The sequence below is a fragment of the Embiotoca jacksoni genome, unplaced genomic scaffold, assembly GCF_022577435.1.
Source record: "Embiotoca jacksoni isolate LCO1_2020_lvr unplaced genomic scaffold, fEmbJac1.0.p SCAF_62, whole genome shotgun sequence".
In the NCBI taxonomy this organism is placed as follows: domain Eukaryota; kingdom Metazoa; phylum Chordata; class Actinopteri; family Embiotocidae; genus Embiotoca; species Embiotoca jacksoni.
Genome location: NW_027185417.1, coordinates 1,112,392 through 1,137,049, shown reverse-complemented (window position 1 = coordinate 1,137,049; position 24,658 = coordinate 1,112,392). Strand labels below are relative to the sequence as shown.

The 24,658-nt window shown below is 42.1% G+C and overlaps 1 protein-coding gene across 10 annotated transcripts in view; it reads left to right on the top strand.

Moving 5' to 3' along the window:
* Positions 1-3,771: 3,771 nt before the first annotated feature.
* Positions 3,772-24,658, top strand: part of tcf7 (transcription factor 7) — a 72,054-nt gene continuing 51,167 nt past the window's right edge. For all 10 annotated transcript variants that reach the window (XM_069174890.1, XM_069174888.1, XM_069174887.1 and 7 more), the window contains exons 1-3: positions 3,772-4,065; positions 4,489-4,558; positions 6,091-6,197. In XM_069174890.1, coding sequence (XP_069030991.1) covers positions 3,883-4,065; positions 4,489-4,558; positions 6,091-6,197 — 360 coding nt within the window. In that variant the 5' untranslated portion in view covers positions 3,772-3,882. The remainder of the gene's footprint in view (positions 4,066-4,488; positions 4,559-6,090; positions 6,198-24,658) is intronic.

Genomic DNA, 24,658 nt, shown 5'->3' with positions numbered 1-24,658 from the left:
GTCAGAGATGAAAGATGATGTGAAAGGATGCACGGGGTTGTGTGTGTGTGTGTGTGTGTGTGTGTGTGTGAGTCACAAACCTCTGGACTGATGAGGCAAGATGGTGTGTGTGTGTGTGTGTGTGTGAGAGTCACAAACCTCTGGACTGATGAGGCAAGATGGTGTGAACTTAAAATATGACTGTGATCCGAAAAAAATAATTAAACTGCTGACAGTGAAATAAAAGAGACGCTTTGTGTGCGTATGAGAGAGAGAGATATAAAAGGACAGAAGGTGTTAGTAGGTCATAGCCCCTCAAAGTATTTCGAGAGAGATGACTCGCATAGAATGAGTGTGATAATCTCTGTTTTGTATCGGGCAGGCTGAGTGTTGCTTCTAGCCTTAGGTGAACCTGTGAACCCATGTGATGAATGTGCGTAACTATGAGCGCAAATATTCATGGGAGCTGTGTTAAGATCAGAGCTCGGCGAGCTCACGAAGCAGTATGGCCCACGCAGGAGAGGTGCTGTCTCTCTGGAAAAACAGCTGTCTATATTTAATCAAGGCGAATAAACAAGGAGTTTAAACAACTCATTTATAATTTAGATTTGCATACATTAAAACTGCTCATTTTAATCTTTTTATTAATATGCATCAACGATATTGTATAAATATGCAGTTTTATGCAAATATCGGGCCCATTTTCTGTTTGTATTTAATTCTGTTTCCCAGCTGTGGATCATCATTTTCATTCAAGGCAACCGACTCAGATTAAGTCAAATATTAAGTCACAGCATGGGAGTGTATACATATTTCTCAATTAAAAAACTCTGAAGACCAGCTATGCTACTGTATCAGCATTAAAAATGCATTGGCATTGGGAGGAAAATAAGGGGTGGCAAGTTACGAGTTTGATAAAACATCAGAACTTCCAGTCTACATCTTTGAACTATGTTTTTTCTTTTTCTTCTTTCCCTCCTCCAATCAAGCAGTTGCAATAGCTAGCACTTTTTTTTTGCTGTTTTGGAGACTGTTACAAAATCTGGGGGATGTAAGGACCAGCCAAAAACATGCTGTGCCTCCGTTATTGATGAGCATGCCGTGCCTTCTGATGTTTTTCACAGAATGTCCTACATTTTGCTGTTTCTTGCCTGAGCTGCCACTTTTCTGTCGATGCAAATGAGGAGTTTTGTTCTAAAATGTGAAAACTACCAGCTGAACAGGGCGAGAACAGCTGCCACAAAAGGACTGCTGAGATCGGAGTAAAACTCACAATGAACAATAACCAAAGTCATTGATGAGCTTGATTTGGATGATAGCCCTGAAGTACACTAACATTTCATAGTTGCATCTTAGACATTTTGAACAGGAGCACATGATGTATTGTCACTATGAAAATATGTGTACTAAGTGATAAAAGGTCGAGTTTTCAGTGGAGTGCTCTCGATAAGGTGCTTGTTTACGTGACCCAATCACAAGAAAGAGAAGGCAGGTTTTCAGGCGCAGCTGGCATCTAATAGCAGCTCCTGTTTCCACAAACAAAGCAATTGAAGGCATTTGTCTCATTGGTGAAAGAAAAACAAACACACAAAAGGTTCTTTTTGGGTGCATTTTGTGTTGTTTGCATATCAGCACCAGTTTTAATGAGGTTTTATGTTGTCAACAGCTGAAAACATATGATGCAAGTACATAAGTGCAAGCAGCCAGCCTAGATTTCAAGATTATTGCCCAAACTTTTTGTGGTTTTTGATTGATGTATTTAATATTTAATGTAAGCTATGCATGCTTTGAATATTTTAAAGACAAAGCACAATTTCAAAATAAAAGTACTCGGGGGCAACATGTCAAAAAAGTTTTTCAACTTTATCTTTAATACCAAACATACCGCAGCATTTATAGTGTAAATGAACCTCAGCAAATGAGAATGTATCCAGCGTGAACATAGTTGATAAAAAAAAAAGAAAAAGTATTATTCTTAAAATCCTGCTAAATGTGACCAAAGCAACAGTTTCTGTGAAGAAGCATACAAAGAAACTTCAAGTAGACCATCTCTGGAGGAGAACAACATAGTAAACAATAAACTGGCTCCACATTAGAGGAGAAAGTCCCTTTTTTTTTTTATCACCTTTGAATATAAAACTAAGTTTAAGCTCCTCAAAGTGGACCACTGTCTTTTGGATATAATTTGATTTTAAACCGGTTGATGACAAAAAAAAAAAAAGGGTGCAGATTCTGTGCAAGCGTTGCTTCAGGATCACAGCTGAGCTCCAAATTAATGAGTTAGTGATTAACATTTCAATATTGTAAACAGGAAATAAAATCTCAGTAAAATGAAATGCGCAAAAGAACACATCTAGCTGAAGCTGCTTTGAGATATAATCAATTATGAAGAAAGTATTCAGTACCTTTACTTAACTAAAAGTATATAATTGTGTAAATATACTCCATTACAAGTAGAAATGCTTTATCTAAACCTTTTATGATAGGAACTATCTATGGATAGATAGAAGTGCCATAAAATAGAATAAATCTGTAAATAAATGTGGAAATATCAAGACAAATAACAAAGTATAAAAGAAAATTGGTTTTAATGTGTTTGCTTTTGCCCTATTGCCTTTACTTTTAGTTGAAAGGCTGAACTGTCAATCAACTGGCTTTGGGCATGCTTTCCACAGACTTAGGATTTCTAGCAGTCATACCAGTTTCTGGTTTGTTGCTATATGCTAGCAATAACAGCATCTTTTCTTTTTATTTTTTAGGAATAATAGGGGTAAAGCAAAAGCAACATGGAAAAACAAAGAAAATACTCTTCTTTACCTTATTTGTCTTTATATTATATTATTCCTTAATTTATTTACCTTTATACTTCAACATTTATTTCCTTTTTTTCCCCCCAGATTTATTATATTTTATGGCACTCCTATCACTCCATAAGTACCATCCTATAATTGTCCATAAAGTAGGTTATAAAAGTAAAAGCATTTGATGCAAAACTATTATCTGTATATATATATATATATATATTTTAAAATTTTTGTGTGGTGTCGTCGGTTAAAGTGGAGCTAGTTTCAAATGTTATTTAAGCCTACTTGTTACCAATGCATCATATTTTATGAGATCATTATATTTTTTTTTTTTGATGTTTAAAAAAAGTTATTAACTATAGTGCTACAATATCAGTTAAATGTAGCAGATTAAAAGTACAACGTGATATCAAATGGATACACAGTCACCGTTTCCCTCAGTGCTTGTTCAAACTAGTTTCATTCCACCGCTGGAAATAATGAACAAAAGAGTGCAGGTGTGGAATAAGATTATTCTCTCTTTCTTTAAAAACACATCATTTTAATCAACAGTCCTGACCTCAACCTTGAAGTTTTTCGGTGTCAGCCGGGGGACCGTGGATGGAGGGAACACGCCCCTGTAAGTCATGAATAATGCTCGTTGAGCCGAGCTCGGGGAGGTAATGTCTCTTTAAGAAGCTCAGCCCTCTGCCGAAACAATCGTACAACCCCCCCCAACAAGTCATCGGACCTGTCAATCATCCGGTCGGCGCCCTTTGAAGTCGGAACTCCTCGCCTTGTCTTGGGCTCAAATGAGCTGTTTGCTGTTGTAGGGAAACATTAGTCTTCTACCAAGCAGGCAGCCGGGGGACGCCACATCTCAACTTTTTTTTTTTACTGTATGTGGTGGAGGTTTCTGCACTTTGGAGGCGCCCCAGACTGAGGAGTTGTGTGTAGTTTTTTTTTTTTTTTTTTTTTTTTTTTTTAAACAGAGACGTCCCTTGTTTCTCCCTCTTTTATTTATACATTTTTTTACGTTATTACTTTGTCTTTAAAAAAAAAAAAAAAAGAAAGAAAAAAAAAAAAGTGTGTAACATCGTTAAAGGGGTGGAAAGTAGACATGCCTCAGCTCAGCAGCGGCGGCGGGGACGACCTGGGAGCGAATGATGAGATGATATCGTTCAAAGACGAAGGGGAGCAAGAGGAGAAAATCCAGGAGAACGCGTTCACGGAGAGAGACCTGGCCGACCTCAAGTCCTCCCTGGTGAACGAGTCGGAAATAAATCAAAGTCCGAACGCGGCGGTAGGTGCCACGGAGTGTGTGTGTGTGTGTGTGTGTGAGAGAAGGAAAGAGAGTGTGTGTGTGTGTGTGTGTGTGTGTGGAAGCTCGTTTTATTTTTACACGCTGCTGACAAGCGTTGAATGAAACCCAAACGCGCAGTGAATTTTTTTTGTTGTTGTTGCCTGCAGGGCTTACAAAAACTGCCGGGACGGGACGGGACGGGACGGAGGAGGGGGGGGGGGGGGGGGGATGGCCGCGTGAGAACTTAAAACACACCGTAAAGTAGCTTCGATAAAGTCGATATAAAACTCGCTGTCGCGCGCGCGCGAGATGCAACAAAAAAAAAAAAAAAAAAACGCTGTTATTTTTATTTATTTATTTATTTTCTTGACTTTATCGGGAGTGTAATCGTGACTCCGTGTGTGTGTTGTCGGTCCCTTCCAGGCGGTCAGACGGGGACAGCAGGGCGAGCAGAGGGGCTTCCCAGACAAACACCGGGAGCATCTCGACGGCGGTAAGAAGGAGGGGGGGGGGGGAGAGAGAGAGAAAAATTGCTAAGAAAATACTCACGCACCCGCTCTCGCAATAACTCAGGCTACAAAAAAAAAAAAAAAAAAAAAAAAAACCACCCACCGAGCCAAAGTAAGAAGTATTTTGGTCACGGGGACACGTGCTGCAGCACTAAGACCCAACTTCAAAGAGTTGTTTTTCAGGTGTACGCTGCAAAAAGATGTCCGACAGCTCTCCGCTCTGTCGCTCAGACGCATCACCAAATTTATAGCTCAACGCGGATTCAAGAAGAGATGGGCTTTAAAAGCTGCAAATAACACGACCCCGAGGGAAAGCTGGAAGCCTTCTTTTTTTTTTTTTTTTTTTGGCCTTAAAAACAGCAATTAGTGCTAAATAAATGCTCTTATGTAATGCAAATCAACTTGTATGAAATCGTTTCACGGTATTGTCTTGATCCGGTTGGGAAATCTGCCCTGTTCAAGTACATTTTGACTTTTACAGGCTTTTCTTCTGAGTACTTTTTTTTTTTTTTGTAGTGTAGGTTTTTGCCAAAAGAGAGGGGGGGGGGGGTCAACCAGGGCCATATTCTGCCTTTCTTTTCTAAAAAATCTTTACCACCCTACCAGAAGAACAGAGACATTTCATTCCCTACACGAAGGCACATTTGGGGAATGTATACATGGCAGCTTTAATTATAGGCATCATTGTCGGCTGCACTCAGTTGTGTAACTCCTTCCAGTTGTTTCTAAAAGGGAAAAAAAAAAAAAAAAAAAAACTTCTCACATAGTTGCCCAAAGCAAAAAAAAAAAAAAAAAAAAAAAAAATCCTCATTAAATGTGTATTCAGAGTTGATGTATTATTTGAGGGTCTGGAAGACAAAGTGAAACCTTCAGAGGTCAAGAGTGTGTCGCCTCAGTAATTTCATATTACATTATTTCATGTCCTGGCCACGTTAGAAGTTTTTTTTAGCTTCAGCAAAGCTCATCAGTGACAAGCGAGGCGAGCGTTTGTCTTTGATACTGAGCAGGTATAACCTTGTTATAGCTCAGCCACAGAGTGGCCTCTGCTGCTTAATATGGGTGGTGGTAAGAAATAAGTTATCACATAGGCTATAGGAGTTCACGCCTCTCAGGCTAGGTGACGGTTGAAAAGCTTTTTGTCTCAAGTATTGTAGTCTGTGCTCATACAAGGACATGACATAACCAGAGTACTTTTTTTTCATTAGTTGACCTGCTTTGCTTGCACATTTTAGTTTGGATGTCTGGTTTTTCTTTTGTGTTTTGAGCTAAAACTTTTTTTTTTTCCACAGCATTGTGGGAGTAAGTATTAGATTTTATTTTAATCCTCACTTAACAAAGTTTCATCCATAAATGTTGTTATCCCCTGAGCAACTTTTACTTTTATATAGTGCAGTTAGAAAATTAAGCAACCAAAGTTGTCTCTTGTACAAACTGGTATTAGAAATAGTCACATTTGAATAGTTTGGAAGTTATTGGGTTTCTAACTCTTGTTTTTATTTTTTATGTCTGACTTCAGTGTCGAAGCAACAAGATGGAGGCATGTACAAGTCGCCGACGTATCCAGGCTATCCGTTCCTGATGCTGCCGGACCCCTATCTCCCCAACAGCTCCGTTTCTCCATCTGTAAGTCCACCTCTGTTTGTCGGTTGTACAGTGCGCCGCTCACTGCTCTTCTCACCAAATGTTTTCTTGTGTCAGGAGCTGAGGACAGCTTCTCTCAGCTCCTCATCTGCCCCATGTTTTGCCTAAGCGCAAGTTATTAGCTACTGTTTGCAGTCCAAACTCTGAGCACGTGTTGTTGAGCTTCAGGAGGGTTAACACGAGTTTTATTTGATGGCCTTTTAGCGGCGTTTTAGTGTTGGTGGTAGTATTGCTCAGAAAGTAGGAAGGATAAGAGAAACCCACTCACATGGTTGGAAAGGTTTTGAGTCTGGTGGCCACTATTTTTTTGGCTGAAACAAATACATAATCAGTGGCCAGAATTCAATAGCAGCAAATGAGGACATGAGTATGAAGTGCTGGTGATTTTTCTTCTATTTTCTGGAGAAAGGCAGAATAAAGTCTTCTTGTTATTTCTCTATTTTTCTCAACTTCTGATCATTTTTCTGGTGCATGCTGCACTCGCATCAGCTTTAACATCAGTAATGTTTTTTCCCTTGTAGATGCAATCAGCGCTCTATGGCCTCAACTATAATCTCTGAAACATTTTCCTGACATTATACAGAATTCTTAATGGCTCTGCTTTCATTTCGAGTGGTGTGAAATAACAGCACATTTCAAATATAGATTTTAGTAAGGGCTTCTTTAGCTATATCAGATCTGTAATGATTACATGACGTACGCATCTGTCCATTAAACCCAAGAAATACGTCTTTCAACCTTTTAAAATCAAAGTAGAAGCAGTTTATTTTAGTGCAGTGGCTGACTCTAGTGGTGATGTGAAGAAAGATGTGAGCTCAGAAGAGGCGAAAAGAGGCTCTGTCAGACTAAAATGACTGTCGTGTCACTGCAAATCAGTCCCAAACTTTACATGTGTTCTGATTTGGCTTTGAACACACACACACACACACACACACACACACACACACACACACACACACACACACACACACACACACACACACTCTCTCTCACTGCCTTATAAAATAAAGCTGCATTTAAAACAGAGCGAAATGAAATCAAAGTGCATGCAGCCATCGTGAGGCGAAGCAGGAAGAGACCTTGTTTTTGTTTACGCCTTTTCTGAAGTTGGAACATGATTGATGTCGTCATCGCGAAGCGTTTCACGTGACGTCTCCCCAACCTGTTTGTACCCAGCGTGGATGACAAGAGGTTTGTCACAGCCTTAATGGCAGTTCTGAGGGTTCAACCGCTAAAACAAACATCAGAAAGACTCGTGGAAGGATTTCAAGTATGCAGTATCGCTCATCCAGCCAGACAGCCCAGAAAAAAATCATCAGAAAATCCCTTCAAGTCACCCATAATAACCAATATCCATGGATAGGCTGACTAATTGCACCAAACGTGAGCAGTTGTGCCCAATTCATTTTTCACGTGCTGTGTAATCCTGTTGCCTGAATTAACCCCCTGCTCCAGCAGACAAGACGTTGCTAAACAGCACAGATGCCTGCTTGTGAGATCACATGTGCCGTGGGCTGATTTAATATGAGGCGCAGTGAATGTAGGAATCTGCTGTATCACAGAATCTGCTTTATGGCCGGAAAATGTGATTATTTTTTATTTTTTTGTCATGACACCTTGAAGTTTCTGGGAGTGTTTTACAACACTGTCAGCGTCTGGGTCAGGACCCAGCGAGAGCCGGTCATGGGACATTTAAACCGGGTTGTTGAGGGGTCAAGAAAGTTGTTAAATATCCCTGTGAAACAATTCCTTTACAATACCTTCATCTTCCTGCTCGTTTTCTTTTTTTTTCCTTTCTTTTCTTTTCTTTTCTTTATTAAATTGTCAAGCGTTAGTGTTTAAGAAATGACATTGTGAAAGTTGTTTCTTTGCTCCACCGTAGAATAAAGTTAAATACAATGTTATAAGATGCAGCTTTTAAACCAAAAATAGAGTTTTCTGTTCATATGTTTGGTTTGGCTTTTTATTGCTTTTTCACTTCAGTGACTCATTTGTTCACCCATCACTTTGACTTAAAGCTTTAAGAGTAGCTTTTTTTGTCTGTTTTTTTTTTCTTGGAGAGAAAATCCAAGAAAACAGTAGCTCCATTTGTTTTTGTGGTTTTGCACGGGGGGAAAAAAAGTGCATTTGTTTGTGAGAGAAGCACGTGTACGTACAACAGCATCTCCCAGGAAATCCCATTTTCTCTCTCGGAAACCTACAGTGTGATAGAGACCTGTAATTGAATGGAGTACTACGAGAGCGTGCTCGTTGCTTCCTTAAACATCTTTATTCTCGCCGCTGCGTAACACAGCACATCCGGCGTTGTGTTCGGCAAACATGGTGAGCAAGTGTGATGGTACGTGTCTCCTCTCCTCTTCCTCTCCTCTCTGTCTCCTCTCCTCTTCCTCTTCCTCTCCCTCTCCTCTCCTCTTCCTCCACTCCTCCGGTGCCAACCGCAAAGTCCTCTCAGATTTTTCTCGTTGAGGGTGGGATTGGAGTGGGGGGATGGGAGTGTGTGTGTGTGTGTGGGGGGGGGGGGGGGGGGTTGTGGGGGTGTATTGGTGGTGGTGGTGGTGGTGGTGGCGATATAAAGAGCACTTTCTTTCCCTGTGTGTCTTCGAGACTCCACACAATGCTCACTTGTTGCTGCTTCCCTTGTAATTAGCCCGCTGGTTGTGAGGCGGTAGCGGCCCATCAGGCCCCGTCTACCTGCCACTTGAAAGGGGTAGGGGGGTGGGGTTTTTTTTTGGAAGGGGGGGTTGAAGGGGGGGGGGGTGATGATGATTACGGATGGAAGAGATGGATCATAAACTATAGGTCTGGGTGACTGACAGGAGAAAGAAAAAAAAAAAAAAAGGTCTGTTTGGCATTTTGCTGGTGTTGTGGTGACACATGTTACAACTCTCGTCTCCGTGTGTGTCCACGTCTCGACTGCTGTTCCGGCCACCATGTCTTCACTCTGAAAGAGTTTCTGGCAGGCTATGTTCACACTGCCTATCAAAATCGGATTCATGTGCACGACCGATTGCAATCTGACCACACGTAGCAAGTTTGAGAACACCTTTTTTTTTTTTTTTTTTTTTTGCAAATCTGTTTAGCTCTGACTGCTTTATGTACAACGCGCGAACAGGACGCGCGCTAGTTTGGTGTCACAGCTGGCCTGTCTGGACCACGCTCCTCGCTGGACGGTCGTACCGGCGGTGACGGCTGCATGAAATAGAGCAGAGCAGGGAAGCCTCCACCGTCACTGACGCGGTTTCATTGGGGTTTTTTTTATAAAACGGAGATCCGATCCAATCTCTTGCAATATGAAATGCAGACGGTCAGTTAGGGAGATCCAACCGTCAGATCTGGACTGACGGTGTGAACTCGGCCATCGTGTTTGCAATTTAATTAGGTGAAGTCGTCAGTCCAATTTATTTTGAGTAATTATTTAGTTTTTTTTTAAAAATGTCCGACAATTGTGACGCCTCAAGTTTTTGTGTCTGATGAGCAGCACGAACCTCCAAAGATACTCAACGTAACCAGGATGTAAAAAGTAGCAAATTCTCGTATTCAAGGAGATGAAAGCAGATTTATCCAAAGGGCTTCCGTCAATAGTTAGCTTCGTGGGGCCCTCTGGATCAACTCACAGCTCTCTACCTGCATGGCAGGTGATATTTTATAGACCCAACGACTATTCAGCAAAAACAGAATTTGTAGATGAATAAAAAAAAAAAAAAAAAAGTGTTAGTTGCAGCCCCAATTCTCTTAATATGTCTTTATGTGCTATTTCTGCATCCAGACAGTGATGCCATCTTCATTTGTGTTGTCAGCGTTTACCAGCAAAGTTGAGCAGACAACAACTTCTCAAAACCTTTGTTTGTTCCCATAAATGAGCTTTAAAGTCATTGTGAGAGCATCAGCTGAGTGACTGAGAGTCATAAATTAATTATGATATTTGTCTTGTCTGTGTCCCTCCTTCCCTCCCCTCCCCTGGGTAAAGTAGTGCAGTATTTATATGTGCTTATTCATGGCTTCTGACTTCACGGAAAGGAAGTTTGAGTGAAAACCTGTCCAATAATGTACAACTCGGAACAGTCATGGGTCACATTGCATTTCACAGAACAAGAAGGAGGAAGAAAAAATTCCCAGAGCTGTTGTTGTTCTGAAAGATTTACATAATATTTCCCTGTTTAGCTGAACCAGAATATCTGAAATGGACAAAAAGAACAGATAAATCACATTATTTTGGTATTAATGTTAACATCTCGTGTAGGAAAAAAAAGAAGAAAAAAAAAAGAGGCTTCTAATCTCTTTTGAGAAGTCTTTTTTTTTTTTTTTTACAAAGCGGCTGCACACTGGAGAAGCTGCTGCAGCGTGTATCCCCTTCTTATCCCATTCAGCGCTAATGCTCCTATTACAGCATTTCATGGGACATTTCACTGTTGTTACATTAATGGAGATACCAGTGGCCCTTTTCAGGGGAAAGTGGCCAAAGAAGGAGATTTGTGGGATTCGGAGATGTGACTAAACTCCCTCCGCTTGTTGTCTTTGGATAAAGCTTTATCTGGAGTGTGTAAGGCTTGTGTGTGTTGTGTTTGCGCGTGTGCATGCGTGCTGATTTAAGTTCATTACACTAAGTCATTTGGTATGTATCTGAGGGTCTGGCATGTAATTTGTGCGTGCGCGCGCGTCTTCATCTGCATGTTTTCTCCACAACTTTGTTGCCTCCGGCTCGTGTTTGTATCAAGGGTTCATGGTGTGTTTTGTGTGCTAATGTTTGCCGTATGGGTGTGTGTGTGTGTAGCAGTAGACTGTGTGGATGCGGCATGTGTGTCAGACCTTCAGCTCGCTGTGTGCATAATGCTGTGGATTACCAGCAGACAGTGTTTCTGAAGGGATCATGAGTCTTTGTCGTCTCAGGCAGTGAAACCTCAGCGGAGAGGAGTCAATACAAATAACAGTGTTTTGTTTTTTTTTGCTCTACTGCATCCATCCATCTTTCTCCCAACTACCTTTGCTGTTTGCCTTTTCCACTTTTCCCATCTGTTTTCCTGTCCCTGTGCTCCCTTGTGTTCATCATCCGAGCCGGTTTTTAGTCATCTGTCAGCTCCAACTCGGCTTTCTTTGTGTGTTTGTCTTATTTTGCGAGATGACTTTATTGTACTTGAAGCTGTGAAAAGGACAGAAATGACGAAGCTCAGGGCAAGCTGACGCGTAGAAAATACATCAACATTTCACCTATAGGACCTTGTTGTCGGAAAGCCGCCAACCTGCTGCAGCGTTTTTGTTGTCGCTGAATCTCAGAACAGCGACAGGGTTTGTGCGGTTGTTTGGTTATCGCAGTGTTGGTAGCTGATGTTGACCAGAGCTTGTGTGGATTAATAGAAAAAGAAATAGAGAAGAGCTGAGAAAAAGTTAGGCCAAAGAACAAAAGCTCTGCAGGATGCAAGATTTCATTATTTTTTTTTAAGGGCTATTGCTATGTTTGTGCAAGTGTGCATTTTTGACTTTTGGTGGACTGCATACAGCCGGATCACTTGAACTAAGGCAAAGTATAATCTTTAAATACGCTTCTCAGCTAAAGTTTACTATTGCATCTGCTGTTTTACGCTATCTTGACTGCTAAAGCTTGTCTGTTTTTTGGTAGCTGGAAACTTTAGTCGCACTTAAAATGGCACTTACTGATAGCACTTTGTAGTTTGGCTTTCTTGAAGAAATTGTATTTTCTTGATTCCTGTTGTTCTGGGTTTTGTACCCTCATGGTTGAAATGCACTTTGAAAGTCGCTTTGGATAAAAGCGTCAGCTAAATGAAATGTAATGTAAATGTAATGTTGTGTTTTGTTTGCACTAACATCATCTTATTTTCCATAAGTCTCATGACCATTTTTTTTTAATAAATATCTTTGTGCTCACACCGATGACTAAGAGCAGTGTTTCCCCTTAAATTTCTGATATTAGTGCATATAGGCATGTAGGAGGAGGCACAAAGGTTGTGGGGTTTTCTAAAAGACCAAATTTTAAACAACAATGCAATTTTGTGATTTTCGTCACCTGCAACCGACCGACTATGTCAAAGTGGTTAGTCTCTAAAAAAAAAAAGTGCCGAAAACTTGTCTGTATCTTTGCGTAGACCACAGGTAATCACTAAGTCAACAGTTGTCACTTTACTTTCGTGACTCGTGCTGCACTTCCTGCAGCTGCTTCAAAATAAAAGCTTGTCAATGTTCTTCCGACTGATGGCTTTTAATGTGAAGCACCACATTAATAACTCCTCTGCTGCCGTGGACTTGAGCTCCGATAGCACGACAAGTGCAAAACAACAGATCAGGAAACCGTGAGGCTTCTTTTTGTTCGAGGGAAGTAACAGCAGAAATAAAGCAGCAGAAGACGTCACGCTGCCTGATTGTTGATGGATGTTTTGGTTGACATTTTGTCTGTGACCTGCCCACTAAAACAAAAACAGGGGATGTACATTTTCTGAAGTGGCCAATGACTCCTACATAAAAAGTGATTGGTGGTTAGTGGTTATATTTTAATAAGCCAAGTATTTACACTAGATTTGAATCAATAACCTTTCAAATGTTTTTTTTTTTTTTAAGGAGTTCAGTGTGTTGATTGTTCAGTTTCAAAGAAGCACACTTTTTAGGAAGAAGGTTTACATGAAGAGAAGCTTTAAAAAATTTCAATAATAATAAAAAAAAAAAAAAAAATTTCCTCTGAAAGTCTGACAAAAGACAGTTAAGCCTCTTAATGCGATTTAAAGTGATGAAGAGAGAGTCGGTCGGCTTGTTGTGTTTGCAGGTTATTATCTGAAAATTGGGAAGCAGTTAAACCAAAAACCTGATATTCAGTTTAATTCACTGTCAGAGAGGCTGTGAGACTCCCTGTGATGTGGAAACTGTGGTCACACAAAGACGTCAGCAGGCTCCGAAGACAACACGCCGCTTCTAAAACACTTTCCCGCTCGGTGTGCCTGGACACTGACTGTAAACGGCTCACTGTATCAACCAGTTTATTTGGGATGACAGTAAATGTTTGATTAAGATGCCGCTTTTGACGGTATGTAGTCAAGTCAGTGGAATTTACAGCCCCGTGTTTTAACAGCTCAGCGTGCGGTGCTGGCGTCTCATTTGGGGGAATTTCCCGCTCTTTCGACATTTCATTTCACAGACCAAAATTGAAAATTGACAGGAAGAGTACATGTTAGGGAAGGCTAGGGGGTGACACGTCGTCATTTCTAAGGCTGTAAACACTCGACTGAAGTGTGTGTGTTTTGTAAATTGCAGCCGTCAAAATGTCCCTTCACGGCTTTCTCTCCAAATCAGCCAGATTTACATTTACCCTCTTGTTCTTTTGGTTTTTTTTTTTTTTTTTGGTGCCTTCTCTGAAGACAAATTGCAGTTTTTATGTCTTTAGCCTTCAACATTTTTCATAAGCCTCCTCCTCTTCCTTGTATCCATTCAGAAATCAGCTGCTGTTGCTAACGAGCTCTCCTCCCCATCCCCCTTTTCCTCCTCCTTGTATCTCCCAAATAATACGAGGTCGATCCTCCAAGATCAAGGGGATGGCATGTGTGTGTGCAAGTCTCTAGGATCTTGCCACTTCCTTGTTTCCCATTGTATTGCGGTGTTGACAGGGGGGTTGTTCAGCCTTCCCCTAGTCCCTTGGTAAACAATGGCAGCAACACAGGCTGAGGCCTCTCTAATCCCCCCCCCCACCCCTCCACTCCCCCTGCTTCACACAGACCCAGCGGCTGGGATGAGCGGTGCTGGGGCCTCCCTGCCTCTGACTGGCTACGATAAGGACCCCGCGCACTCGGATTTAAGAGGCCTAAAAGAAAAGCAGCTTTCACTTGAAGGCAGCAAAAGCTGAGGCTCGGATGGAAAGCGAGCATCTTGTCTTTTTTAGTTTTTTTAGTTTTTTTTTTAAGGATCTTTTTCTCCTGCAATATAAATCAACACTTAAGAATGAAGTCCATGTTACTTTCCATCCACGTTGTCCCAAGTTTTTATTAAAGCCACTAATGTAATAGTTGTCAATAAGAAAGAGCACTATGGGATGGAGGAACTGGCAGAGTCTTAATTTGCCATTGTTATGATGCATGTAAGTGAGAGATTACGATTATGTAAAATCTGAGATTATTGAGGGAAATGAGGGTGATGATACGACAGCAAATCTTCATTTCTGCTGCAGCCAAACATGCAAAAATCCCTGTTTTGTGTGTTGATATCATGACAGTTTTTGCATCACTGTATATAACAGCAAAAAACAATAACCAGATATTAGCAGCCAGAGGACTTTTAAACCTTGAAAATGTGCTGCAAAAGTAAGAAAAAACATCTCTTTCTATCTTTTGAAGTGATGAGGGTTCAGGGGTTTTCTGACTTGATGAGTTTAGGATTGGGGATGCAATTCATTATAATTGTCATATTCAATTCACCGGTACATTTTCTTGATAAATTGACAATCTGTTTGGCAAATAAGGTAAACATTTAAAATGACCATCACGATGCAGGGGAACCATGTCCTAGAAACCATCAAGGGCAGCGAATTTTCAAACATCAGATACATTCCTGCTTGAAAAATGAGACTCCTGATGTCAACTCCCAACCAACAATCTTGTGTCAGTGACATAAGACATGAAAAACCAATGCAAAGTCAATACATTCTATTTCTAGAGGAGATGAGTCTTAACTGTGGACTTTATCCTGCAGCGAACCCCCTCGCTGCGTCGAAGACTGGAAATATGAGTAAAAGATCAAAATAGATGTGGATGAAGACGGATAACTAGATTTTTAAAGAGGGAGGGTTAGGGAGGCAAAGAGAGCATTATAGAGGGGGTGGGGGTGGGGGGGAGATTAAAATACAAATGACCATAAGAGCCTCCTCATCGGCCTGCTGGCTTTGAAGTAGCGGGCTGTGAAGGCACCTGAAGAGAAACTGTTCAGAAGACTATTTCAAGAGGCGGAAATGTTGAAAAGAATATCAGAAGAAGAAAAAAAAGCCCCGTTGGATGGCCCCAAGGTGTTTATACCTGTAATTATTCATCCACTTATTTCTTTTCCGGCGCAGAGGGAAGGTGGGGCGGCTGAAATGGTAGAGCAGTAAAAGACAGGTGTTGGCAGAGGAAGTGTGGGTTTGTTTGATTATTATTTTCCTCTTTTTATACATTGGGACTCGTTAATGCGGGAAAACACCTCGATTGTTTCTCTCTCTCAATTATTTACATAAACCATTTGAATTAACTCTGACACGTTGCTGCAGTTCGTATGAAACATAAATGAGAACAAAAGGCCTTTATAGTTAGTAACCTCATGTGGTGTTGTCAGTTGTAGTGTGTCTCTAAATTAAGACCACATTTCACATAATTCCTCCCACGCTTCCTGTCACCCAGGAGGATGCCAGAGGTCAAACATGTTGAAGAAGCATGGCTTTCACTGCTGCCGTCGTCAGCCACTGGAACAAACTGTAAAAGCTTCAGATTCATTTGGTGCTGTAAAATAATCTCTGCCTGTGCCGTGAAGCAGCACGGCGGACGAACTCGGGTCTGGTGTTTCGGAGCAAAATTCAGACTTTGAGTTTCAAATAATTCCTTCATCATCAATATCATTTTATTATTATTTTTTTTTAACTAATTTTCCATTTCTCAAACAAAAAGGATTTGTTGCTTTACGTCACAACATGAGGAGGATGTGTGTGGTGGCTTCCAGTCCTGAGTTTGTCAGGTGTCTGTTGTTGCTGGTAGGCGTGCGTACGAGTTATCTTCTGCTGGGATCAACGATGCTGCAGAGAGAGGACAAGTGACGTGTTGAGTCACCCTTTCCCATGTCAAGTCTGTTGGTTGTTTGAAAGTGTGAGCGTGATAACGAAGGGAAGAGAGATTACAGTTAAGCACTGGAACGAATTTCAAATCTTCCTTTCTACTCTTGATCTGAGCAACAGGCAGGTTCAGTTGAGTAAAGAAGAAATATGGCCACATTTTAGCAAGAGAGACAGAAAACAAAGACACGTGACGGGCGGTTACGTTTCGAAAGGCAGCTCTTTGTTCAGGCCCGCTGTTTGTCTGGGAGGTCTTCATGGTGTGTGTGTGTGTGTGTGTGTGTGTGTGATGTTGCACCCAGGTGAGTCATTGGCCCGTGGAGCGAAACCATCCAAAGTTTCTCCTGCGCCGTCGTTTGCAGAGTGAGCTGTCCAGACCTCCCAGATGTGTGTTCTCAGCCTGTAGTTAATCAATGACAGCGCGATATCTCTGAAACACCAGCAGACATCAAAAATAGTCCCACACATCCAGTCATTCATGCTGCATTCGCGGTTTGTTGGTCATTTAAAAATGTGAAAACATCTGGAGCTCCATTAAATCCCTCCGGTACCTTCGAGTTCTGTATTGGAATTAGTTAGTTCTTCTTCTTCAAAAAAAAAAAAAAAAAAAGTGTAATTAAGCTTTGCAAAGGGTAGTAGTGTCGAAAAGAAATGTACTCACTGGACAAAGTTATAGTTGTAATGGCTCACGATCGACTAATTTGACTGTGTCCAGCAAAGAATAAAGGTTATTGAATGTAGAGTTTGCACATCTATACCAAGCAAACTGAAGGCGGATACAATTTGATTTGATTTGCTTAAGCAGCGTTCAATAAAACACATAAAGACAACTTTGTTAAAGAATTACAAAATTCAGTACATGACTGTTTAAAAAGGGAAGATTTAAATTTCAGTAAAGTTTGGTTTCGATCCCGATAACATGACGTTGGTGATCACAATCAGGGAAACCTAATTGCTACACATCCGTCGGTAGTAAGTGATTAGTAGTCCGTCATTGTTTTTTTTGGTGGTTTTTTTAATGTTTTAAATGTTTCGCACCTCTCCGCGACGAGCCCGTCTTCGTTTCGTTTAGCGGGGCCATTTTAAAAGGGCTCAAGTACACGCAGACCCACATCACAAAGCTTGAGGGTTAGCGGGCTCCGCTCGCGACCAGTCAACGGGCTGAATCCCTCCTCCGTCCTCGGTGAGTGAGGAGTTTCAAAGTACATCGTCGAAACAAACACAAGCAGCTAACTGCCTTTCAGCCTGTGTACAGCACGCTGGACGACACCTAAAGTGGGGATAATGGGGAGATTGTGGGTTCGCTTCATGTCATTTTCATCATCTGCTCAAGTCGGGAGAAAGGTCGGTCCGCGGTCAGAGCTGGCGTGTCGACTGTGCCGGGACGTACCAGGAAGACTAAATGGATGTTTATTTTAGGGCTGCAGATAACAATTATTTGTATTATCATTTATTCAGTCGGTTGGTTGCTGGATGAATCAATTAGCCGTTTGGTCTTTAAAATGTCAGAGAATGATGAAACATGTTGACCAGTGATTCCCAAAGCTGTTTCCCCAAGTAGTAGTTGTGGTTGTTGTTGTTGTTGTTGTTGTTGTAGTAGTAGGAAAACAAGTGATATTCAGGCAATTAACACTTCACTCTGAGTTTCACTGTGTGTCAGAGATACTTTTTTTTTTTTAAATCACATGACCTCGGCTTTAGTCTTGTTTCATTTCCTCTTTATTACTATCAATAATCCGTCAGTTTCACAAAGCAGTCATCTCTAGATTAGTGTTAAAATCCCAAAGGAGTAGCAGGCTCACGCACACACACACACATAGAAAGAGGCATAATTTAAATATGCACTACAAAATCCACAAATCTACACTGACATAAAAAAAAATAAAAGTTAAGTTTGTGAAATTACTTTAAATAGCCAGGATAAACAGCCAGGATAAACTATAAAACTTTGGTCAGGGGGGCCACGTCCCTGCTTGTACATCCAGCAAATACATCTGACTTGCATTATACAAAGCTGCACAGAGAAAAGTTAAGAAAGGATTAAAGAAACTTCAGCTAGAAATTCCCTTTCAGAGTTGTCTTGATCAAACCAGAAAATATTTGCCTCCTGAAACAAAAGCAGAACATATGTAGTGTAGGTGGTAGTCAGTTTCCTGCACTCATGTTGACTTGAAGATTTTACAATCCCGCTGCCTCGGCCACACGCGGCGTGTTCGCCTCGGTGCCGCCGCCTCCACCGTTTTGCAGAGTCGGCGTGACGACCATATGGGATCATACATGACAATTTGCCATGTGCTCTCCCTCTTTCATCTGTCCCCTATAAGGAAATTTACAACCTGTTGACGCTCCCTTACTGAGAGATGGAGGTGTGTGGGTGTGGGTGTGGGGGCGGGTGTGTGTGTGTGTGTGTGGGGGGGGGGGGGGGGTGTGTGTGTGTGTGTGTGTGTGTGTGTGTGTGTGTGTGTGTGTGTGTGTTTTTCCAGAATGAGGGAAACAAACATCACATCTTGCTTCGAGTGTGGATCTGGTTCAGGCCGCTTTGATTCTTCCATCTGCATGTGTGTTGTTTCAGTTTGTGGGTATTTCTTCTCGTTTCTTGATCATTCCTGCACCGATTACTCACCTCCTTCCCGGTGTCTTCTCTTTAGGAGGTCGAGAGTACACTAAGAATTTCTAACCAGTTTTATTTCCTCACTCTGACTCGCTTTTAATGTCTGGGAGAACAAAGAGATTCGCTGTTTCCCAGAACCCGAGTTGCTACATTCACACCACCAGTTTAAAATATAAAGATACACTTTTGAGTCTAAAAGAAAGCAGCAAAAACTCTCATTTCAGAAACTGCAACCAGTAGAAATAATGACTGAATAAGTAATCTATCAATATAATTACAAATCATGTTCTGCTGATCGGTGAATTGATTAATGGAGTAATGGTTGCAGCTCCGCAAATATTCTTACTTCCTAATCTACTTAAAAAAGTACTCTTATTGAAGTGGAAGTAAAGCATACTGTGAAGTACAGTTTGTCAATATTGGGTTGGGGGCACCACATTGGGCCTCTTAACGTTCAGGAGGGGTCGTGGCCGAAGTTTTAGTTTGATATGTTGATGTTTAAATGTTTTTTTTTTTGCAAATGACATTTTTTAGAGTCAAAAACTAAAGTATCAAAGTTTGCCTGGGTATTTAAAAAAAAAATTTTTTTGTCTGAATCCGTTAAGCCGATCAATCAAAGTCCAACATTTTGAATTGATCAGCCTCACGGTAATTAAAGGAATAGCGCACGTGTTCGCCTTCTGAATGAGAACCCCAGCTCACGATGCAGGCTGACTCTTTACGTCTCAACATCGTCAGCGATTTCGGCGACGGGTGTTATTATCTTGATCGCCGACACGCAAACGGACGCACGAATTAATCAATAGATCGAGTTTCGACAGTCGGGGCTTTTCTCGGTGCGTCAACGTCCGCCGGCGTTGTGTTGATGTTAGTAATTGATAATGTCCCATAATGGCTTTTCCCTCCTCCACTCGTTTCGCCCTCCAAACCTCCCAGCCTCCGCGGCTGACCTTTATCGCCACTTTTAATGTGCACTTTATTAAAAATAGTGTTGGTTAAAAATAGTCGACGAAATGAAACTCAAACCCCATCCTCCTCCTCCGCCCCTCTCCAGCCCGTGCCCGTGGCTCTGCCCAGACCAGCTGGAGCCTCCACGGCCGCATGAAGCGGCCCAGCACACATGGCTGTGATCTCAAAAACACACACACACGCACGCACACACACGCACACGCACACACACACGCACGCACACACACGCACACGCACACACACGCACACACATATGCACACACAGAAGCAAGAGTCTAATCCTCCCTCATACGATACCCCGTCTGCTGTGGAAAGGAAGCAGCCACCACCTTCATATGCTATTCTTATGTATATGTATAGACACACACACACGCGCGCACACACGCGCACACACACACACACACACACGCGCACTAAAATCCACCCCACCACTAATACCGGGTGAGCACACATTTACAACGCGGAGAAACGTACTCGTGTGCAGTTTAAGAGCTCCTCGTAGTTTAGACTGTTATCTTCACTTCCTTCTTCCTTATCTGCGCTGACACACTAACTTACATCACGCAGACACACAGCGCCGCAGCAGTTGAAAACACCACAGCGTGTTGTTTTGAAAACGAGAGCCGACTATTTACCGGGCGGGGGCAAGAAATGCTGTTTTGTTTCTTCTTGCCTCTCCGGTCCGCTCGCCGCATTAACACAAAGTCGGCGTCGCCACCGTCATTCAGCAGCGAGCTTGGCAATTAGCCCTGTCGTCACGTCTAGCCCCATTTTAGCTATCAACGACTAAAGAAACAAAACCTACCAGCTGCCCGCTGCTAGCTCGCAGCTGAAATGTAAATGAGATGTAAAGTCACCGGGATCCATTTTTTGTTTTTTCTCTCTCTCTCAGATTCAAGGGAAAACCAACGCCACAAACCGTCAGCCCGTGCTGCCCAAGCTAATAGATTTCGAACCGGTCTTGAACCCTCCGTCCAACTCAAACCACGTACATGATTTGCGTGTTGCTGCAGTAACTGGAGGCTTCTCTTTGCCTAAGCTGCCAAACTAGCATCCACTGATAGCGTTGTGAGGTGTTTGGGGAACACGTGTAAATCGTAGCGTCCGGCGATAAGTTGCACGCAGCCTATTCTACAGACAACAACCTGGGTTACGTTTTGAGCCCTCTAAACGGCAAAAAAAAAACTAAAGATTTGTACCGTAGTGTGCGTGATGTAATTTTGTTTTCAAAAGAATTATTTAGGAACCGATATCAAAAACCTTTGAACGATACCCAGACATAGTTATCTCGGTTTGTAACGCCTGGCTGAAGCGGATATTGTTAGCTCTCGTGCTACCTAAATATAAAAACATATCGCCCCCTCCTTCTTCCCCAGTTTTTACAAATATTCCCGCTTGTCTTGGTGCCAATTGTCTGTCTGGGTTTTGTTTCCTACTTCTCTGAAAGCCACCCCCTCCAACGTACAAGCAGTCGGGAGAAGCTTGTCTATGTCGGGCACGTCATGAATAGTTTGAAGTAGTTACAATCATGGTAAAAATGACCTCGTTGTTAACGAGTAGGAGCAAAATATCAAATCTCTTCCGTCTGTGTGAGCTCAAATGTTCTGATGCAGAGTCCATCTGGTGAAGTCATTTTTTTTTTTTTTTTTTTTTAGGCCCGAAAAGGGAGGAATTCCCTCTTCAACAGGTTTCCTCAAAAGGAGCGCAGCCTTGCGTCAAAATGATTTCCTACCTTTGTTTTCGCCCTGTTTTGCAAAATATGGAGAGACACCCATCCCCACATTTTGTGGTCATGGCAACCTTGTTCTGTTGGTCTTCAGAGAGAAAACCCATCAGGCCTTTTTAAGAGATGCAACACTGACGCACATACACAGATTGACACGCTATGAGGACATCATTTTCCCACAGGCCTTCCTCTTGTGTGTGTGTGTGGGGGGGGGGGGGGGGGGGGGGAAATGAAATGTAGAGAGTGTCTATTGGGCTTCTAATAATCGCGTCATGATCTCAGAGTCGATGTGAAAAAGGGAGGAGGAACGGGAGGCAGTCTGGAGGAAACGAGGAGATGTTTCAAGAGGAAAGGATGGGCTGAAAGGAGGAGAAAAGGAGGCACGGGGAGAAGTGAAATGCGAAAAAGAGGGCAACAAAAATGAAAACAAAGAAGCTGTCATGACAACAAAGTTGATGTCACTGACAGATTAGTAAGTTTCAGGAAGTGACGGAGCTCATAAAGCATTTTTATTCAGTGTTGTGAGTGCATGTAGGTGTTGCAGTAAATCGTCTTGTGTGAACTTTTTTCACGGCCAAACAAAAAGTAGAGCAACTGTGATATGCACTGCGCTGTGGTCGACGCAGCGTTTGTGTGTGTGTGTGTGTGTGTGTGTGTGTGAGAGAGAGAGAGAGACGATGTGTGGGCGTGCGTGACGGTGTAGGTGTTGCACATAGTACAGGACATGTATGTGGGAAACACTGTAAGCACACCAGGGATAGATGAAAGGGAAGAGGTGGGTGGGCAGGAAGTGAACAACAAAAGAAACACATCATCTGATTTATCAGATGACTACAGATCGGGTCGGCCAGAGTGAGGATGGAGAAAGAGGAGAGAGGGGTTGCTGAGGAGTCTCGAGAGGAGTGGAAAAGGGGGGCGAGTGAGGGCGAGTGAGGGCGAGTGAGAGCGAGTGAGCGAGAGCGAGTGAGAGAGTGTACAATGAAGGAGGAAGATAGCTGCAGTAGCGGAAGGGAGTTAGCAGTAAACAATGAGAAGCTGGTAACCGCGCTGTGCACCTGGTAAAAACAAAACCGCAGCCCCAGTTGAAACAGACTCTGACACCTTAAGAACACCTTTAACTGTTTCACCACCGCACTCAAGGAAAAGGAACACAAATCCAGGCTCCTCTGAGTCTTGAAAGCCAAGTTAAACAATAGGAAGTGGAGGAGTTTGAAGAAACAAAAGCGAGCAGCAGAGTGTGTTCACAGCTGAAATGTTCAACAATCCTTTTCACTGTTGGTTTCAAACACCAAAATGATGACTTCTGACTCCCTTTCAGAGCCTAAATTAGATTCCTCTGCGCCCGATAGAGTCGATTTGTGGTTCTTACTTTTTCTACTTTGATGAAACATACATTTTAAGTGTTTCAAAAGTGTCCTCGTGAGGCTGAAATCATAATTGCTGTGCTCTGGTTTTAGTTCTTGGACAAGCAAGTTTAGTGTGTGTTTTGCACGATGAAATATACTAAAATACCATCAAGCTGTGTGTGTGTGGGGGGTGTGTGTGTGTGTGTGTGTGTGCGCGTGCGTGCGTGCGTGCGTGTGTGGGTGTGGGTGTGCATAATGTCCGTTTTGACATTCAGTTTCAATTTGAAAGAAATATCTACAACACCCATGTTGATCAAATCTAAAGTTGTTGATTCTATATAGAGGAAGAGTTGTACACCGTTTCCTGTTGTCCCTCTGGGTTTTTAGAAAAATTGGGGGAAAGTACAGTATGATAAAACAATAAATAGTAGTTTATAATCAAGAACCATGCAAAAAAAATCAATCCAGATATTAAAATCTGAGTTTGGAAAGGCGTCAGATTTTGGAAAGTAAATCCAGTCTTCCAGCTCTTGTTTATTGTATTTGGCCAAAAGAACTCTGACGCACAAATCTCTAAAGTAGTCAAAATTAAGTTATTGATGAAGAAACAAACAATAAATATGACGCTTGGATGGAAAATGACTTGTTTTGATGAAACCACACATCCATCATGACGCTGTCATTCTGTTTCGAATAGTCACCAACGATTCGTTTTGTTGGAAACTGTCTATTTCGACAGACAGACAGACATGGAGTCAGTCAGACCGACCGTCTCCATCCGTGATGTTTTTATGGCCCCCTCGCCGAATCATCCACCAGACAGAAGCAGATTTACAGCAGGCACAGGCACAGTCAGCCCATTGTCAGGACCCCAGAGGGGCTCGTTGGCTCCCCGACGGAGCTGCGGAGCGAGGCGACCCTCGTCCCTTCCCGATTCTCCGTCTCGCATTCGTTCTTCTGCTCTTCATCTCTCTCTCTCTCGCTCTCTCTCTCTCCTTGATTTCTCCTCTGTTCTTCTTTTGGTTTCTTTTTTTTTTTTTAAAAAGGGTCCTGCGGTCTTAATGCTGCCAATTTAAGACAGCCATAACTCTGACACTGTCTCAAACGAACAGCGCCGCTTGAGTGCCGTCCAGGCTCCAGCTGATCCCCCGCAGAGTCCCATTAATCCCATGCCAGTTCAGGGAATACTGGTTTCAATTAAGCATCCATTAGCAAAGCATCAAGTCAGTGGTATGTTGTTTTGATTAGAGGAAGCAAAGACGAGGACTGTTGATTTAATTTTTCGACGTTTCTGTTTTTTTTCTTTTATGAAGGGAGAGAAAGTCCCTCAGGCCCCTTAGAGAAACTTGGCTACCACTTAGTTTGTTTATTAGTGTGAGAAATAATAACTTTGTTGACCATTTGAAGGTCATTAAAACAGAATTGTGCCACTTATAGGAGGATGGATTATTCTGTTTTCCAATGTTACAACTGGAAACTCGGTTGTTGCTTTAAAAACCTGATGGACAGACGAAAGACTATTGCAAATACATGAATGAACGAATGAAGTCCAATTAAAGAATAGTATTGTAAAACTATAACACATGAGCATAGATTCACATACGAGTGAAGAGGTATATGCATATTTACATACACATCTGCAGTTAAATAAAGAAGTGTTATTATATTAAACTGAGAAACCCATCACTCCCCATCCTCCCCACACTTTGTGCAGACTCAAGGTTACCCAGCATCTAAGGAGCTCAGGCAGTTATTTTGTAGTGATTATATCCGCCCCAATAACGGTTGTTTTACCGTACAATTAAAAAAAAAAATGATGGTCATGTCCTTTAATCTGTTGGCTTTGAATGTCTTGTTTTCCGTAGTGATCTGTAGCTTTTTAGGACGAACCCCCTTCAGGCAGGCGGGCCGAATGCAGGCGAGATACTGTTGATACTGTATAACGTATAACTTGCATATAACAATCTTTTTTTTTTTTCTTTTTTTTTTTTTGTGAGTCGGTAG